The sequence below is a fragment of the Microtus pennsylvanicus genome, chromosome 15 (assembly GCF_037038515.1).
Source record: "Microtus pennsylvanicus isolate mMicPen1 chromosome 15, mMicPen1.hap1, whole genome shotgun sequence".
Lineage (NCBI taxonomy): Eukaryota > Metazoa > Chordata > Mammalia > Rodentia > Cricetidae > Microtus > Microtus pennsylvanicus.
The window spans coordinates 55,009,497-55,029,053 of NC_134593.1; the positions used below are offsets into that span (position 1 = coordinate 55,009,497).

Here is a 19,557-nt window from a genome sequence, read left to right on the forward strand (position 1 = left end):
GTGTAGGTATTACACGTATTTTAAGGAGGCTTTCAGCGCAAGAGGAGTGGTAACTTCCTGGTCATTCTCACGCAGTTGGGGTGAGAGGAACTCTACTCAACGGCTCTACTTCAGGGTGGAACTTGCATAACCTCGTGCATATCTGGAGCTGATTTTGATGATATTCGACGTTTTGATTTCACCTTGATAAGAAATAAGAATTTGGGGGTCATGTCTAGTGAGATTGTTCTCTGGGTGTGCTGGATATTTTTGCTAGACACAAACTAAAGTTATCTGAGAGGAGGAAACCTCAATTAAGAAAACGCCTCCATAAAATCGGGTTGTAGGTAAGTCTGTAGGGCATTTTCTTAGTGATTGATGGCATCGGTAGTGGTGAGGAAACCCACTGCATGTAGTGCCAGTCCTGGCCTGGTGGTCATGGATATAATAAGAAAGGAGGCTGAGCAAGCCATGAGGAGCAAGCCAAAAAGCAATATCTCTCCAAGGCCTCTGCTTTAATGGCTGCCTCCAGGTTCCCACCTTGTTTGAGTTCCTAGCCTGACTTCCTTTGGTGATGGACTACAACGTGGATGTGTAAGCCAAATAAACCCTTTCCTCCCCAACTTGTTTTGGTCATGGGGGGGAGGCGGTAAAGGCATCTGTCACGCAAAGCCGGCAACCCGAGTTTGATTCCTAGAACCCATGGTGGAATGCAAAAAGTTGACTCCTGAAAGTGACCTCCACACATGTGACTGCATACATACTAACAGACACACACGCCACACACATGCCACACACACATGCATAGACACTAGGCACACACACCCTCCAAATACACAGGCTAAACAAAGATGTTAATACGCTGAGTTTTGGAGGCCTTGGGAGAGAGTGTGTGAGGTATGAAGCACTAGTCTCCAGACAGTGAAGTATTGGCGCCACTAGTCCAGCATGGCCTGATGCTCCTCATATACGCTTTATGTCCCTGCGAAGTCTTGACTGAAGAGCAATGGTCTCTGTAACGGTAGAATCTTAGAGAAATGATGGAACGCGACTTTGAAAGCCAGGAAGTGCAGTTTCCCTTTGCCTCTCACATCGCTGGTTCTATCAGGTAGTCCTATGGAAACATTTATTTACCCTGATTTGCCAAGCACATGAGTCAGTCACCTTGGTTACAGCCACAAAACCAGGAAAGCCTTCGGATGACTGCTGAACTGGGCTGACTTCTCAGTCAGAGCTCGATGGGGGGTCCTCCAGGTCAGAAGCACCTCGTGAAGGCTTTCCCACGTTCCAATCTCTGCAAAGTTATCAGAAGTTGCGGTCTTTTACACCGCTGTTTTGGGATCATTTGTTCTGCCGCATCGCTTAACTAATGGAGTTCCTGTAAGCAAAGAATATACACTGGAGAACTTGTGCAGATCTTTCTGGCATTTTTATCCCAGTGTCTTAGCAAGCATCTTTTCCTGATGATTAATCAGAGGTGAGAGGGGAGCTGAAGAGTATAAAAATATCAAGACTTTCTTTCTCTGTAGTGTTTGCTTTTCTTGGTCCCCATATAGACACTGTGAATGAGAAGGAGTCCTTAGACATCAGTTAGGGTTTATCATCATCATTATTGCTATTATTACTTTTGCTTTGAGAAGTGACCATTGGCACTGAAGGTGTAGGGGGATCATGTGTTTTTAAGGAAGGCTCTTTTTGACAGGAAGTTGTTTCTAACATATCGAGCTATGGAATATTTGTGTGAGGAATTGGAGGTCTGGGCACCCCTGTTCTTGCAGGGAGCGTTGCCTACCCTTTGTAATGGTGGCCGGTCTGTATGGGACTCACTGCAGGGATAGGGAAAAAGGGGCCAGAGAGCATAACTAATCTTTCTAAAGCCAGCCCTGGCTCCCAGGCCAATTAGCTGAGCTTGATTTCCATTTGTGCTTTGTCTTTGTTGTTATTGTTCTGTTTTGCACCCCTCCCCCTTTCTGGTAGTTTCAAGGGAAAATAATTCCATCCAGTAAGAGCTAAAATGCTTTCTTTTTATTATGCTGAGCTGGGTGTGGCTACTCGATGTTGGAACAGACATGAAAATTTTATTTTATAATTTTGTATATCCCTTGAGGCAATGCTCTGACTGGGTCCTTTGAAACTGCAGGAAATAAATTACCAGCGGGCCCCAGTCCAAGAGGCACGATGTAGTTTACAATGCTGATTGGAGTGGAACCCACTCCCAGTGCATAGGCCATGTGTGCATTTATATGGAACGCTCTTCTGCTCTAAAACCGAGTACCATTAAGAGTTTAAAACAGCATTCTGCTTTGGGGTTCATAAAAAGGCTACCCTCAGGACTAAGATGTAGTCACATAGCTTGTATTTTTCCTTGAACTTTGTGCCTGATGGAGTAGAGATCACTTTCAATTTGAAGTGGTTTCCCTCTAAATACTTGGATGGGTTTTGTGGGAATGTGCGGCTTCTCCCTTATCAGCTTGTACATTTTGTTCACCAGGTGAGCGCCATTATGTTTCTGTAAAATATGCTGGTTGTTTTGTTAACTCTTAGTTCCTTACGTTTATTCTGTTTGATTTTTGTTTCAGGAGTTTGTAATTTATTTATTTTTGTGGAGTTCCAGGCACTCTGCTCGGGGCCTTGTGTTTGCTAGGCAAGCGTTCTTCTGCTGCCTTATATTCTCAGCTGATGGTTCATGTGACTTTAAGCATTCAGAACTACGTTAGGCAGATAGGAAAATGCTTATCAGTTTAGTGTTTTTTCTTTTTATTTGAGGTTTGCTTCCTGTCAGAGGTGGGATATTGGCCTCATGAGTCATTTTTGTTGTCTGCTTGAGGGGGCATTATTAAAACTATTTGTGTTTTCAAATAATTGCAGGTCATATAGCATTTAGAAATTGTAAGCTTAACAATGAAATTATCATTATGTTCCTACTGCCAATAAGTTGTGTGTGTGTACGATTGTACATGTTCATGTATGCATATCCATGTGTATATGTGAATGGATAAATACAGAGATCAGAGGTCAATTTAGGGTGTCTTCTTCGTTTTTTTTCCACTCTATTAACCCCTAGACATTTCTGTAATTGTTAAGACCAACTTATTTGAAATTATACAAGCATTTCAGTTCCTAGCTGGTTAGTGCACACTGTTGTTTGCTGAGAGCATCCTGGAACAACCTCCCACTTCCACAGAGAGTTTTTGTTGTTGATTTTTCGTGTCCCTCCCTTCCTTGGCAGTCAATGTTGCTTTTCACTGGTGACACTTTCTCTTGTGCTTTCCCGAAGTCCCCTTATGCTCTGAGAATAAGCTGCTGACTTGGCCTCCAACCCTCTCATTTTTTTTGGTCTGATATTCCCTCTCATCCTGACTTTCCTGCCTACGCATAGTCAGCGCTCCCTTCTCCAAGTGGGAGATTGCCTTCTGCTCTGTGGACCTCAGCTTGGGAGGGAGATGGGTGTGGCTGCAGGGAGGCCCACACCACAGAGGCAGAGTTGCCAGCCAACTTAAGTGGACAAGCGTGTGCTAGCATGCAAGCAAGACATTCCCCTACGCACAAGCCTAGCAAAGCAAAGGGAGTCCATGTGGAGTCACCAGGGACTCAGCCACACAAAGTACTTTTCTTTTTCAAAAGCAGTAAGGGGTGATGCCAAAGCTAATCCTAGGAACCAGTGTGTGTGCTTGCAATGCGGCTCCCTGAACATAGAACATATCGTGGTCTCACAGCAGCTTAGCATAATGGTAAGCGTTGGCTTGTGAATGGAGGATTGGGCTTTTGAAATTAGATAGGAGGGCAGGCTTGGAGGTGGGGGATAGCTTTTCAGTGTTTTTGGAGGCAGTCCTTCAGACAGGTGCAGGGAGTGAGGACTATGCCCCTCCCCAACGGGATGGTTCAGCCAATAAGCGCCAGGCTTCTCCTTGGTCCTATAGCATGGTCTCTGTGCCTGTCACGAGCTGGCTCAGCAACCAAACCCAGATTCCAGGTGTGGTATTCCACAGCCGTTCTGTAATTTGTAATCATAGAAACAGAATGTTCCTCCTCTTATTTCTTCCCTGCCAACAGTTTCTGGGTGGGTGAATGTCAGTAGCTGGAGTTATTTTTAAAGAGGTGAAGCTTGTCGTGCGAAGCTGGGAAGAGGGCGTTTGTTTGCAGAGCAGAGCTGACATCAAAGTGTAGATTACTGCTCACTGGCCAGCGCTTGTCCTATAACAGGTAATGTTTAACGTGCCAGTCACAAAGATCACAGAAACAGTGTACGCTCGGGCAGAAGGTAGCACCACCTTTTATGCTCCGGAAGACTGAAAGGCTATACGTGTCCACGGACTTTTTTTTTTCCTCGTTCAAATACACTTACGCGTTGTTCTTGCCACCGCCTCTTTTGCTGACTATAATTGGACTTTGAAGCTGGGAAGTTGTATCATAAAAATTGGTAACCTTTGTCTGAGAGCAAGCTCAGCTAAACAATCACTTTCTAATTCTTTTCACAGGATAATATAAACGTTTTTTTGAGAGCTTGTGAACAGATTGGATTGAAAGAAGCCCAGCTTTTTCATCCTGGGGATCTACAGGATTTATCAAACCGAGTCACTGTCAAGTAAGTTCCCCTGGTGTGTTTTCCACGGATAATAAATATGCCATATATAAATGTAATGAATAGGTATGTATTTTTAAGCTGAAGGCTTGCCGCTGAAGTGAAAATAATCGCTGAGAGATTTTGTGACTATGGAACGATCTCTCCTCTGTACGTCTCCTTCTAAAATAGACTCTTTAAAAAAATGGCTTGGGGACCGAGAGTGAGAAGCCAACTGTAACTGATACCGTGTCAGACTCTTGTTGTAAATCTCTATGCTGGCCGGAGTGGCGGTTTATATTTTAATGTTTTTCAGCATGATAGTGTCTGGCTGCTAATGGTGAGGATATTTATTCATTATAATTATGAAGTGACTTCAGAGGCTATTGCTGTAATTTAAAGTAAAAATAGTCGGTTTAAAGCACTTTTTAGGTCCTTGGAAACAGGACATGTTCGTTAACAGGAAAGTGACAAAAACAAGCAGTGAAAGGCACTTGTCAACACTTGGAAGGTCTCTGCACCTAGGACCTACAGCCTCGATGATTGTGGTCACCTTTCCAACAGTGAACCTCCTCCCACTGTTTTCATACTTTGGACAAGAAGGCAGACTGGGACGTGAACACACATCGGCGGCTATTCTGTTGGAGTTTATGTGGGCAGTGGTGTTAACGTGTGTGTGAGTGGTTCCAGGACAATGGTTTTAAGTTGTGACAAGGTTGGTTTTTTTCCTACAAGCCTAAGCTGCATCTAGGAAATCACTAGTACAGTTGTGGTGCCAGGTAAATTGTGACAGGAAAGTTATATAATTTTGAAGTAATGCCTCCCTCCTTATCGAGGCTCTTGAACCTAATTAACGTTTTTCCAAGTGAGGAAATAAATGCTTAATTCTATCTGTAGAAATCTGAAAATGGAAAACCCTGTCTATGCTTCAGATAAAGATTATGTCCTTTATCCAAGCACTGAAGCTCCAGTCATTATTAAAATCAATTAGGAAATCTTAAACAGTGCCACCGTGCCATGGAGGAAAACAATGCCACAGATATTTACGATAGTCTGTGTTGTCTCCTGGCCATCTACCCTAAAGCCTCAAATAACACAAGCGGCTTTAAAGTCTAACAGTAAATATTTCAAAGGAACAACCTGTGCCACATCGACCCATCTCTCTCTGGTCCACAGCAGTGACATGTCCCTTGAAGGGGAGTCTGTCCACATTTCTGTTGACTTGTAAGGAAGCTCAAATCCCAAGTTTTATTGCTGAAAATATTTACTTCTGTCATATGTAGGGTCCTTTTAACTTCCACTCAAAAGTACATTTGTTTAATTTCCTTTCCTAAGACTGTTCTGAGCAAAGAAACTTTAGCCATCAAGCCGTTCTTCCCTTCAGGGGTCGTGTGAATTAAGGCTAAGCGCCTTTCCCTCTACAACCGTATCGCTTTGAACCTATGCAGCCTGTAGTTGAGAGCTAGGTGAAACATGTTTGTCGGCCCCTAATTTCCAGGGTGTTGCCTATAGGGCTTGCCTGGAGCCGCTTGCAGGAGTGGCTGGGTCTAAAATGTTGACTTGAAATCCGTATCTGGGCTCAGCCTCCTGTGAAATTAAATTACTGACAAAGTGAAACTGGGATGGCGCGAGGCCGGCGCAACAACTTGTTTGAGAGGAAACCACAAGCCTGTCACCGCAAGGTGTGCCTCGGTCAGGGTGAGAGAGCCGGAGCCGCAGCTCTGGTTCGGCATGAGAACATTCCATGCTTGTGTCTTTGCTGGGCCATAAAGGAAAGTTCTGGGTCTAAGGCAGGCGGAGGCTCGGTCCCTCCCGGAAAAGATTGAAGATCACTGGCAACTGACTTCCCTTGCGCTTTGAGAAGGAACTTTTCATTAAAGGAAGCAGGTTTAAAGGAAGGCAAATAATTGCTCAGCAAAGAGAAGGGTGGCTGTGAACTTTTAGTTCAAGCTCTTATGTAATGTGCAGATTCCTGTAGCTCAACTCGTGCCCTGTCATTATTGTAGATTAAAGGACTCGGCATCGATTAGATCGGTGGTTCTCTTGTAGTTTCCCTCTCCCCCCTGTGGACATTTGGCAATGTATGGAGACATTTTTGATTGTCATAGTTGGTGTGGGATGCCGCAGGCATCTATTGAGTGGGTCGCGGTGATGCTAAGTGCCCCATAGCCCATAGAACAGCTTCAACAAGGAGGGTAATACTGCTGGGGTTCAGAAATCCTGATGTAGACATGGAAGGCCCTATCTGCCAGCAAAGTGGTCATGGGGAAGTGAAAGACTCAGAGTGGACAGACCTGTGACACTGTGATGTCACTTCATGTGTATTGTCATCTAATAATGGCATTTCGGTGATATATGTTTTTGTTTCAGCGGCCAGGCTCCTGGTGACTTGTCTGAGAGTGTGAAAGCGTGTGGTACTCTGAGACCGTATGGCTCATCTGTAAACATTCAATTTAGCAAAGCCGTAGTAAGCAATTTGATTATGTGAAGTGTGCCGCCATTGCAGAACCACTCATGCTGCATCTGATTGCTTCCAGACCTAGGCTGGCCTTGCTTCTCATGCAAGGTAGCCATGGGATACCAAGAGAAAGGAGAAGTAGTTCATATACTCCGTGTTGTGGAACAGGAGGTGTTTCTGTTGGTGGGTGGAGAAGACATATTACGGGGTACACTGAGCGTGGGAGAATTGAGCGTTTGACAGCGAACGATGGGAACAGGAACAGTTAAGGAGCTGCCGGCAGTGAGAGACTGTAGGGACCCAGATCCTAGTACATTGTGTAGTAATCTGTGTCTTAAAATTTAATTTACAATCAATGTCCACCAACGAAACAGAACTAGAGTACTCTGTATGCTTTTGTAGTTGTACATAGTCATATACGATCTAGTTTCCTGGGTTGTTTTGCTTTGCAGGGAGAAACTTTGTAGTTTGAAGTTTTTCAAGTACATTTGAACGATTCTGTTTACTTTGATATTGGCTCTTATTCACAAATCAGTAGGTTCCATTATATTTTTTCTTCCCAAAGGGTTAGTAAATAAACTTAAAATCCTGTCTCCATGAATGATAGGTGGAGGGCTAACCCAATACATGGCCAGGAGATTTAGCTACCATGATTTTAACATTTTAGTGAGTACCCACACTGAACTGGACATACGTAATCCATGGGGAATGAGTGGTGAGGCACTCCCTGCCTAGTGACCACAGAGGCATGCCACCGCACACTTGGAACTCCCCGGCAGCAAGTGTCAAGGTCCTTGTGATGGTATCTGGTCAGAAATAGAGGCACAGGGTGACTGATTATGTCAGAAATCAGTTCATCAAAAAAGTCTTAGATGCTGTCTTATGGGACTTAGAGTTGGTGCCAGGACCGACTGATCATTAAAAGTTTTAACAGTATATGTTTAATAAGTTCTGATTTATAAACTAAAGCATATTTAAAGCACTGCTTAAACAACTTTTTCTGTGTGTGTGTGTGTGTGTGTGTGTGGGTGGGTAGAGTGTACGCTTGTGTGTGTGCAGGTGCACTCACCTGTGCATGTGTAGTCCAGAGGTGTTGGTGTCTTCTATCGGTTTTCACTGAAGTCTTTGAGACAGGCTCTATTACTGTCCCGAAACTTGCTGTGTAGGCTAGTCTGGATGGCTGGTGAGGCCTCAGCATCTGCACATCTCCACCCTGACTGCTGCTGTTACAGGCATGCGGTGGTTATAGGCTAAGAGCCAGGCTCAGACCGCATGCCCGTAAGCGCATGCTCAGGATCCTAACTGAGGTCCTCACAGTTTGCCCAGAATATACTTCACTTACTGAGCCATCTCCTCAGCCTATTCCAAATGTCTATCAAACATTTGAAAGTGCAGATTTGAACAGACTGTAAACATGTTTGTTCCCTCCGCCCCCGCAGCACTCCAATCTAGATTTGAACACTCCTTCAGATGAATTCTGTGCATAAGGTAATTACAGAACGGCAGTGCTTTTGAACACAATGTTTCTGTCACTAAAAGAAATTATTTTCTACTACTGGCTTAGAGCCGCATTTTTTGGGTTACTAACCCTTTACGTAGAATATACAACTTTAAATGGTGTTGTGCTTCTGGATTTCTCTTCTTATGTACTTTTTTTTTTTTTGCACCTGCTAGTTGCAAAGGAAGAGTGGTTAAAAGTAAAATTGGTGTTACTATTGCTCCATCGTGGAAATGATGGAAAGCTCAAATGACATTTCTCTGTGGCTTCAGAAGCCAGCATGATTTTTGTGCCCACACTGTGAAGTCCTTCAGGTTCCCAGATGGCACTGTGCTTGGATGTTTGTCAAATGGAGCCCAAGTGGGTTTGTGTGTATAAGTGTTAATTTGTAGTTATATCATGTAGGTAAAAATAATTTATTTTGAGTACTTTCTTTAATAAGATTATTGTTATACTTTTTAAAAGTGTGTGTGCGTGCGTGTATGTGCCTCTATGAACATATACTAAGTGTATGGTGCTCTCAGCGACTGGATGAGGGTGTTGGATACCCTAGAGCTGGACTTACAAATATCTGAGTGCTGGGGACCAAACGCAAGTCCCCTGAGAGCAGTGAGTGCTCTTAAACATGGAGCCATTTGTCCAGCCCTCATTAATTTTTTTTAAATTTAAGGATGGTTTTAGATCTTTTATTGCAAGTTTGTCTTTTAAATGGTGCTTCACCATCTTCATCTTTATTTAAAGTAAGCTTAGTCCTCTCCAAACTTGGATCTGTCGCTTGAGCTTGGAGACTTCCACCTGCCACTATGTGTTACTATTTTAAACGTCCCCTCCCTATTGACTCCCAGAGTGCAGAAAGGAAGTCCATTGTGCTGCGTCCATCTGCTTCTCCTTATACCGTTCTTCGGGGACTGGAACTTCCTGGGAGGGGGACATTAGCTGCTCTGGGAGCTCTGAGGCCCTCACGAAGGCCAGCAGGTGAAGTTGGTGCATGCTTTTTACTGGCAAAGTCTGAACATCTAAGAGTTCTTGCCTCTGAAAATGCTCGGGGAATACTAGTCTGATCAAGAGGTTAAGTCCAAGCAGAATGGAGCTTTTATTTATCTTGGTTTCTCGCAGTTTCTAGTTCTTAATCTGCTTCCCAGAATCAAAGGCTTCTGGGTATCAGCTCGTCCTTAGCTTTCCCTGCTTCATCTAAACATAACACAGGGCCTGATTCTGCTTTGGCCTGCTGGCTGTGATTTCACACTCCAGGCTGGCCTGAGTCTTTATCTTCACAAGCAACCTCACCTATATTCACGCTTCAAAGTGTCTCACTCCGACAGTGAGTAGCAGCTGACATGAAACAGCCTATGGGGGTTTGTGACAGTTCATTGCCTCCCCCATCAGAGAGCATTTGTCTCATAACATGGCCCAAGAGACAGGCATTTTTCTGAAAGACATTCATCAGTCTTTCTAATCGTTGTCTGTAGGGCCACCTCTGCCCAATGAGTCCCTCGTCAAAATCACATGCCCAAGCACATCTGTAGTCTCCCAGCTGTTTGTTTAGATATCCATTTCTTTTAGATTTACTTTTATGCGAACGAATGCTTTGCTTGCATGTATGACTGGCTCCCATGGAGTTCAGAAAGGAGTGCTGGATCTCTTGAAATTACAGACGGTTATGAATTTACCTTGCCAGTGCTGGCAACCAAACCCAGGATATCTGCAAGAGCAACAGGTTCTGAGCCATCCCTCCAGTCCCTCACTGTTTTTGACAGTGCGAGCTACCAGCATGAGGTCTTGTTTTTCTGAGTTGCTTGCTATGTTCTGGCCTGTTTTAACCGGCCTTTGGTGTGAGGGCAAAAGTATGTGTGCTTGAATTAATCTCAGAGTGAAAAAGACTACTTCATCGAGGAAGAGGAAATTTCGTTTTAGAGGAGTAATTTACTTGGTTATCATATTGAAAGATTGATACAGGATTTTCTGACAGGTACCCATAATCCGATGGAATTTGCTTGGCAATTTGACAGACAGTCCTGTAAATTCATAGTTGGAATACAGTGTGTCAAGATGAACCCACAGGAGGCTGGGTGTGTAAGTCAGTGGGTAGAGCATACTCGTTCGGCATACACATAATTCTAGGTTTGAATCCCCATAAACTGGGTATGGTGCTGTATGTCTACAGTCTTAGGGAGGTGAAGACAGCCATGCACTAGGTATGTCTGTGATTTCAATACGTGGAAGGCAGAGACAGAAGGGTCGGAAATTCAAGATCATTTTCTTGTCTCATAGTGAGAACCAGGTTAGCCTGAGCAACCCGAGACCCTGCCCTCCTCACGCCCAGCAAGGAGGAAAAGTATTCTTTACGATAAGAATGTACAATCACTTGAGCGTTTGAATCAGGGAGCTCTTCTAACTGGAGAGGACACAGATTTTCCATTTGGGTTTTCTAAGTTCTTATTCATCTACATGTACCTTCGGCCAACTCACAAAACTATTTAAAAACAAAGGAGCATATATTATTTCTTTTATCTTCTGGTACCTGGTGTAAACGCTGATTTGGAAATTCAAATTTGGATTTTAATTATAGTCATTTCCTGAGCACTTCAAAATCACACTCTGAAGGTGGGGAAGAGCTTGTCTTTCCATTGTCCTGTCTTCCTGTCTTTGCTCTCATCGCCCTCAAAGCTGATCTGGCGAAGCAGTCATTGAACTTGTGGTTTCAATTGCCTTTGACTTATCACCGCAGGATAGTGATACGGTCTATTACAACACTTTCTGAAACCTGTGCAACATCAGAAGGGCACGTTTATCACTCGCTCACAAAGAGGAATCAAAGCCAGATGGGAACTTTGGACCAATGAGTCTTTCAGAGTGGTTGGTGGAAGTTTCAGTAAATTCTTCGACAGTTGTACAAATAATACATATTTACATCGCTAAACAATTACATATTTACATCTGTGTATTTACACAAAATATTAGCCACAGTTCTATGTGTTTATATTATCATTATCTAGCTCGTGAAATCTAAGATATACATTTAAGGGTTTGGGGGTGGAAAATAAGGCGGTCCATGTCCGGTGTGAACTTTCCTGAAAAGCCTAAAGGCAAAGGCAAGAGTTTTGAAAAGCAGGCACTCCTGGTGAGGGAATGTCTCAGGACAGTCACTATTGTCACCAACAACTACAGTAGGTCTCCTCTCAAAGCTGGCAGCACACTGGCAAGCCTCCTCTCTGGGTCCACCTACCAGTCTGCTGCATTAAAATCCAGGGTGTCCCCCGCCCCAGCCATGCTGACTCTGATAGAATTTTGGAGACTGTGAACATTTATAAAAATCTGTTCATTCCTTAGCTATTTGTTTTAACTGTTTCCATGAAACTCTAACTTTTCTCTGGGATCCAGCAAAAAAATTCGAGTGAGGGGTGTGACTTGCTGCGGATATTCTTTGATGATTTTGGTGTTTTCCAAATTGGACTGACTCCTGTCCTCTGTATTTTGGTGGCACATGACCTCAGCCAGCTCACGTTTCTTCCTTGGGATGGACTGTCTTCTCTGTAAGCATAGTAACATCATGGCAAATGTTGATTCTTGGCTTGCTCTGCTTCATGCTCCCTGCGAATCTCTGGGACTAGACCACTCACTACGGCACAGGTGGCTGTTGTTTGCCTGAAATCTAGAAGGTGCTACAACTTGGATGGTACCCAGCCTCCTGAGAGTGTTGGGTGGGTCAAGGGAAATCAGCACGCAAGTGTGTAGTGCCCAGCATTTAGTAAGTGCTCAATAAATACTAATGTGCTATTGTGAGCATATACATAATCTAACCACCTGTTTTTGGGTCCTGCATTTGCCTTAGAGAAAGTTACTTCTGGCTACTTAAATTGCGTTTATTAGCTTCAGGGCTTTATTTTTCTGGATTTAGTGCATTTGGTACTCAACCCTTCTTTTTGCTGGGATTAGACACTTGACTAGATATGTCTTGTAAAATATTTTATTTTTAATTCTGTGTATAAGTGTAGGTATGTGCATGTTAGTGTAGGTGTCCGCAGAAGCCAGCAGGGTGGATCCTGCTGAAGCCATCCTTCAGGTGGCTGTGGGCGGTCCTATGTGGGTACTGGGAAACGGATTCTGCAGCTTTACAAGAACAGCACATATTCTCTCCTGCCCCTTTAAATTAATACATAAGCAAATACTTTATAGTCAGTCAACTTGATAGAATTAATGTTGTTAAAATAAGAATGCTAGACTAGGAGGATGGTTGTCTGTTTTCACCATGTTACATGTGACGTTTTTTAATAAACTTCTGAAAAGTTCTTTTTTTTTTCCCCAGTGTATTTTCTGGAGATGTCAAGATTTTAATTTGAATTAATTTATCTCAACAGCTTCCCCATTTTAAAAAAAGAGCAAACCAGAAACCCTTCACAAATTACGACGATGCCATTTACCGCAGCTTCAAACCCAAGCCTCCGCATTACTTAGTGGCTTATTTTCAGCGTTGCCCCCTTCCCTCCTAGTTCTGTGAATTATCATTTCCGTGACAGAGAGGTCGCAGATGAGGTCAGAAGCTGGTATGGGAAAGGATGTGGAGGACTTGGGTTCTCTGTCCTCACGGAATGAGTTCATGATCCTGGCTGAGCACAAGCGCGCTTTGCAAGCCACGTTGCCCACCGCCCACCGGCTTAGTTCTCCTCTGGGCCACGCCATCGAAGCATCAAAAGGCTTGATTATATCATCAGAAGTATGATGTCTACTTTAGGCAGCAGTACTTTAAACGGTCATAGCGTGAGTAAGTGTGGCTTCTCTCTCCAGTTTTATTTGAATATGAAAAAAGTAAAAAAAAAAGTAGGAAATGTAGTTTTCTATTGATGTGTTTTAAAATACATTTCAATCTGGTAGCTGTTTTTCTACTTCTTTTAAAAGTTGAACCTGGCTATTAAGTATTTAACAGAAGAGACATAGAAATTGTTTATTGGTTATCATTTGCTTCTGGAAAGTTTAGGCTAATGAAACAGTAAAAGTTCAGGGAAAATTGCCTGGTATAGATTCTAGCATTCTGAGCTCAAATGCTAGGTGACATTGGTGATCGAAGGCTCCAGCCTTTGTTTCTCAGACACATACACTTCTTCGTGCCTCTCCTAAATCGGGTGGAAGATTTACAAATCGTCTATCTTCCAAAGAGCTTAGTGCTGTTGCCTCGGAAACCACTGAGCAAACACGCACAGTAACCCAGGCAAACAGCCCCAGTCTCACTGGAGAGACTTGGATGGAGAAACCTGTCATATAAATCTAAGTGGCACACGCTAATATTCCTTAATGTGATCAGTATGATTTTTATAATATTAACATCCAAAAGGCAGATTAAAAACATACTTTGAACCAACACAACTCAGGTTAGCCTGTTTTTCTTAAGCTTTACAGGAAATCAAGCAGGATTTAGTGACCCTCCAGAGAAGCACCTGCTTTGAATTAAGTGCTGTTTGCATTAACACAGCTTAAATCCCAAATTTACCAAGAGTTGGCTCTGTGGGCTCAGAACAGTTTGGGGGAGATTTTTCTAAACAAAATATCAAGTATCAGAATTTCTTCTCTTTCATTTCATTGCAACAATATCGACAGCTGCCAGCCCCAAATGCTTCTGCTTCGTATTTTTGCTCTTCAGTTTACTGATATATGAAAATTATCCTCCAAGGATTTGGTGTTTGGTGTATGTGGTTAAGCCATTTGGCTGGCCTGTTACTAGGCCTCTCTCATTTCATACTCGGAAGGACAATTGCTAAAAAAGTGTTTTTACATATAAAATGCCACCAAACAGCTCAAACCACAGATTTCTGTGTCTTCCAAGAGTGGAGCCCCAGATGATAATTGTAGGTAAATTTCCTTTTCCAAAGGGGTGTGGGCTGTGTCTGGGAGGAGACAATGTCTTAGTCACTGTTCTATTGCTCTGAGGAGAAACCATGACTATGGTAACTCTTATAAAAGAAAGTATTTAATTGGGACTTGTTTAAAGGTTCAGAGGTTTCGTCCATTGTCAGCAAGGAGGGAAGCTTGGCAGACGTGGTCTTGGAGAAGAAGCTGAGAGTTCTACACCCATATCCACAGGCAGCAGGAAGAGAGCTACTGGGCTTGGCTTGGGTTTTTGAAAACTTTAAAGCCCACCTGCAGTGATTCATTTCCTCCAGCAAGGCCACACCTCCTTTCCAATAGTGCCATTCCCCGGTGGCTGGCCAGGCATTCAAATGGGGGTTTCTGGGTGCCGTTCTCACTCAAACCACCAGAGACAGTAGGAGCAACACTATCATTACCTGTGGGTAGCCAGAGCATGTGATATCCCAGATGGCTGAGAAAGTTCAACGTCCCCTCCTGGTTTTTGTTTTTGTGTGACTAACAAAGAAATGGTGGAGAGAGGGTATCTACTTTATTAAAGACTCTCACACCATTGGCTTAAGCTGTAGGCCGTCAGGTTTGGATATAACTCTTTCCAGGGTAGATAAAAGTAGTAGCTTTGATGGACTGCTGGGCCAGGGTGGGTTTGTGGTGAGGCATAGGTAGGGGTGCTGTCTGAGGCTTCCTTACCTATGGACCTTTTCTCTGGCACCTTTTCAACAACATCTAACTAATATTAAACATTCATTAACTCCAAACCTGTGGATAGATAAGGAAAACAAGACCCACCTGTCTTCTACCTTGAGCAAAGAAGAGGAAAAACTTAATTTTTGGTTTTGGGTCTTAAGGAGCATTGTAGAGGTTCATAACTGTCGACTCTAAGGCAACACTGTATTGGAGAGAGGTATAGCAGTGAGATTAGAAAATCTATGAGCAGCCCCGAGCACCTCGGAAATATCCCTGTCACTTACTCAGGTTTAGACATACTCGCTAAGGGTTATCAGACTCTGTCAGGTGTCTTTCTGAACTTATTTCTAAATTAGAAACAGCACAGCCAGGCATTTTCACTTTGCTCCAGATGCCTGAGGTGAAGTGAAGCAGAGAGAAGAAAAACTTCCTTGGCTGAGTGACCTTGGGCACATAATCAGAGTTTAGGTTTTCAGTCAAGGGATGTCTCCTTTTGCCTTGTTGCCTAAACAGACTTAAATAGCATTGGACTTCTATTTCTTTTTCTTGTGCTGTGTGCCTGACATTGTCAAAGGTCTATTTTTAACCATTCCAGCTTTACCCTGAAGGGAATTTGTATACACTGTTGACACCACGGCGTTTGATGACTGGCAAATTCCCACATGTTCTGATCTTCAGATTCTCTTCCTGCTTTGTTTTTAACTCTCTTTGAGGTGGTGGATTAAAATATGCCATCAAATCAGAGATCATAGATCTTTAGGATTTTCTCATTGTAGGAATGTTAAATTTGTCTTAAATTAGGTGAACCATAGTTGAGAAATAATTATTTGAATTTTATTGTAGTTATACATAAATACCTTTATAAACTTGTAGATTTTGAGCAGATATTTAATGGGTATTCAATCATATTTGTCATGATAATGGAGCAGACCTGTTAAAAGATAAGGGTTATAAAACTTTGCTAATCTAAATTACTAGGGATCACACTGCCATACTTTGACATTTATAGACTGTCATGGAACTTGTCTAAAAATAAACACTAATACATACGTTTTATTTAGATAGTTCTGATGTTGGATTCCTTTTAGTATGCTGTGAATATGATTGGTTAGTTAATAAAGAAAATTGGTTTGGCCTGATAGGGCAAAAAAGAGAGGTAGGCAGGGAAAACTAAACTGAATGCTGGGACAAAGAAGGGCGAAGTCAGAGGGAAGCTATGTAGCTTCAGAGCTGGACGGAACTTTACCTGGTAATCCACAGCCACGTGGCTATACACAGATTACTAGAAATGGGTTAAATTCAGATGTAAGAGTTAGCCAATAAGAAGCTGGAGTTAATGGACCAAGCAGTGATTTAGTTAATACAGTATCTGGTTATTTTGGGGCTAAGCCGCCAGGAACCAGTGGCTCTCCTCCAACATAGTTCCTTGTTTACCAGTTCCTCACATTCTATTTTGCTTAGTCTTTGAAACACTACAGTTGTAATTGCTTTCATCCTTAACTTCAAGTTAAGTGGTCTTTAAGTAAGGTAATGTAATACAAGCTATTATTTTTGTTACCACTTGTATCTATAAAAATTTATACAAAGAGCCGGGCGGTGGTGGCGCACGCCTTTAATCCCAGCACTCGGGAGGCAGAGGCAGGTGGACCTCTGGGAGTTCGAGGCCAGCCTGGTCTACAAGAGCTAGTTCTGGGACAGGCACCAAAGCTACAGAGAAACCCTGCCTCGAAAAACCAAAAAAAAAAAAAATTATACAAAGCTTTAATGATTACTAAATTGGAACTATTCTAAAACTCAAATTCTAAGGAAAAGATAAAACCCCAATTGTAAGGAAAAGCTAAGTTAGTTATATTTTCTATTTTACTGGATTAAAGAAGAAAAAAATTACTACAGTATGCTGTCCCTAAGCCCTGCTATTCCTGGAGCCACTGCAGTTTGGAACAGGTGGGCAGAAGAGAGCATCAAGTGTAACAATAAATAGCACCATGTAATTCCAGTAAGAGGAAACTCTTCCTTGGTTGCTGGGGTGGCCAGGGGGGAGGGGGAGGGGTCAGACAGTGACTCAGAAGAGCAAAGTCCAGGGACTGAGTCAGGCTCTGAACAGCTACAGGGAGCTAGCTCTTTACCACCAAGCCCTTACAAACTATTTCTAAGTTCTGTGTGAATGACACTCAGTAGCAGGAAGAAATCTTTTTTATTATTATTTATTTATTAAAGATTTCTGCCTCCTCCCCTCCACCGCCTCCCATTTCCCTTCCCCTCCTCCAGTCAACTCCCCCTCCCTCATCAGGCAGAAGAGCAGTCAGGGTTCCCTGCCCTGTGGGGAGTCCAAGGACCTCCCACCTCCTCAGGAAGAAATCTTTATGGAGCTTTTCCTTTGCCAATGTTTTAGATGACCAAAGTCACAGAGCAAAGAGTAGCCCAAGGTGAGAACATAGTAGAAAAATAAAAATATTTCTTTAGATAGCTATTGGATAGGTGAGATTTGATAATGAAATTGCCTTGAGCTTTATAGTTACTATTAATACATATACAAAGGAAAGAAAAAGTACGGGTGGTAGGTGTGGAGATTTGAATAGTGAAATTTTGCTTTATGACGTGTGGAATCTCAAGTCTGCTGGTTGCTTGAGTTGGCAGATACGAAACTGTGCTGAGGGGGGCAATGTAAGGGCCCTAAAGGTCGCATGCTTTAGTAAACGGTGCAGCTGTAAGCCTTTATGATGACTCCAGGTACACCCTGCAGTGTCAAATTCTGGTTCTATGAGTGTTCAGGTGAGAGAGAGGATGATCAAATGAAGGAATTTTCTAGTCTGTTAACGTGTATCTGTCAGGTATGAGCTCTCCGGATTTGGTTTAGTAGAATGGATGTTCTGGACATAAAGGAGGCATTTGAATGTTTTGGTTGCTACAGGTAAGAAATGAAGGCTCTGACTTTACCTAGAGGTGAGCATTTTGTGCAACCCCTTCTCAGACTTGAATGTACATCTGTCACATGAGAGATTGTTATGATGCAGGCCTTGGCAGGAAGGGGTGGGGGCTGAAGGTCCGCATTTTTAGTGGGGCTTGGCAAACCACACTCTCTGTAGAAAGGGTGTGTCACACACTACCGTGAGGTTTAAGGAAGGTGTTGGGGAGAAATACTCTTTTGCTCCTTTTGTTAGACAGTGACTTCCTCATGCCTGTTCCTTTTCTCATGCTTGTTCCTTCTTGCTGGTTCAAATGGTGACATTAGCTTCAAACCCAAGCTGCAGCCCCATGCAGTTTTCTTCTCTAGGAGGCTCTTTGTCGTCTTCATATGTCTGAAGTCCCCAGCCTTATTGTGCTATGATTTACTTAGTTCATCTTACTTATAATCAAATTCATCCTGCCTGGGAATACAATTTTAATTTTGATAATAGAATGTTATAGTTACCATGATCCAGATGGGAGACCCTAAGAAGGTACCATATGCCTCCCTGTGGTCAGGTCCCTTGCTGGATGTACGATTACATGTTTTGGACCGTAGTGGGTGACTTCAGTACGTCAGCCCCATCAGTCCATAGGCCATGAATAACTACCACACACTTAAAAAATATCTTTTGTTTATTCTTTGTGTGTTTCACATCATGCATCTCGATCCCATTCATTTCCCTGCCCCTTCATATCTGCCCTCTGTCCTTGCAACCCCTCCCCCTTATAGAACCAATTTTAAGAGAAAGGAAGAAAAAAGGGGAAAAGGAAAAATCTCACCATGGAAATTGAGGTGTGCTACAGTGAGTCATGCAGTAGTAAACCCTTTTGTCCACATAGCTTTACTTGCAAGTGTTCATTGTAAAGAGTCATTGGTCTGGTTCAAGGCCTCGGGTTTCTGCTGCACTATCTATCGATGCTGGGCTCTCACGGGCTTCCTCTTGGACATCTTGTGGTTGCCTTGTGCCATGGAGATCCTGTAGCTTTGGATCTGTGGGGCTGGTCCCTTCACGTGCTCCAGCAGATCACAGAGGGTGTGGATATTGAGTGGGTTATGACGCTGGTTCTGGGCCTGGGTGATTGCAGGGTTGGTCAGCCTGCCAGGTCTCCTCTGTCCTCACCGCCAGAGTGAGCTCTCCTGCATTGCCTCCTGCTAGTTCACACCTTGCAGCGATGAGCAAGAGGCAGGGCCAGTTCTCCTGCTTTCATGCCCTCTTGGTTGGTTCTCCGGAACCTGGACCCTCAGTCCACCTCTCCTGCAGTGCCCAGGTGAGGTGCAGAGTCCACTCTCCCAGGTGCTGCAGCGGGTGGGGGGCAGGGACAGCTCTTCTGCTCTCAGGGACATCTCTCCCACCTGCCACAAGTAGCACTGGGCTGGGAGAGGGGAAGGCATCTCTCCCCTGCTCACACCACCATATGGCTGTTGTAGAACGATCTTTTTGTACACTGTGAAGATTGTTCTACAACAGCCTTCACTACCGCATAGCAGACAGGGGGTTGTGTGGCCAGGCACCCTACTCACACTCCAATTCACTACCTTGCTATCCTCATTCTTATACAACATGT

The 19,557-nt window shown here is 43.4% G+C and overlaps 1 protein-coding gene across 22 annotated transcripts in view; it reads left to right on the top strand.

Annotated features, from left to right (window-relative positions):
• The window catches only part of Lmo7 (LIM domain 7), a 190,906-nt gene that overhangs the window by 94,007 nt on the left and 77,342 nt on the right, over positions 1-19,557 (top strand). For 15 of the 22 annotated variants that reach the window (XM_075950051.1, XM_075950029.1, XM_075950028.1 and 12 more), the window contains one exon: positions 4,458-4,564. In XM_075950051.1, coding sequence (XP_075806166.1) covers positions 4,458-4,564 — 107 coding nt within the window. Of the gene's footprint in view, positions 1-3,895; positions 4,183-4,401; positions 4,565-9,378; positions 9,472-19,557 lie in introns of those variants that run through there. The other 7 variants (XM_075950044.1, XM_075950046.1, XM_075950043.1 and 4 more) reach the window with 7 other exon arrangements.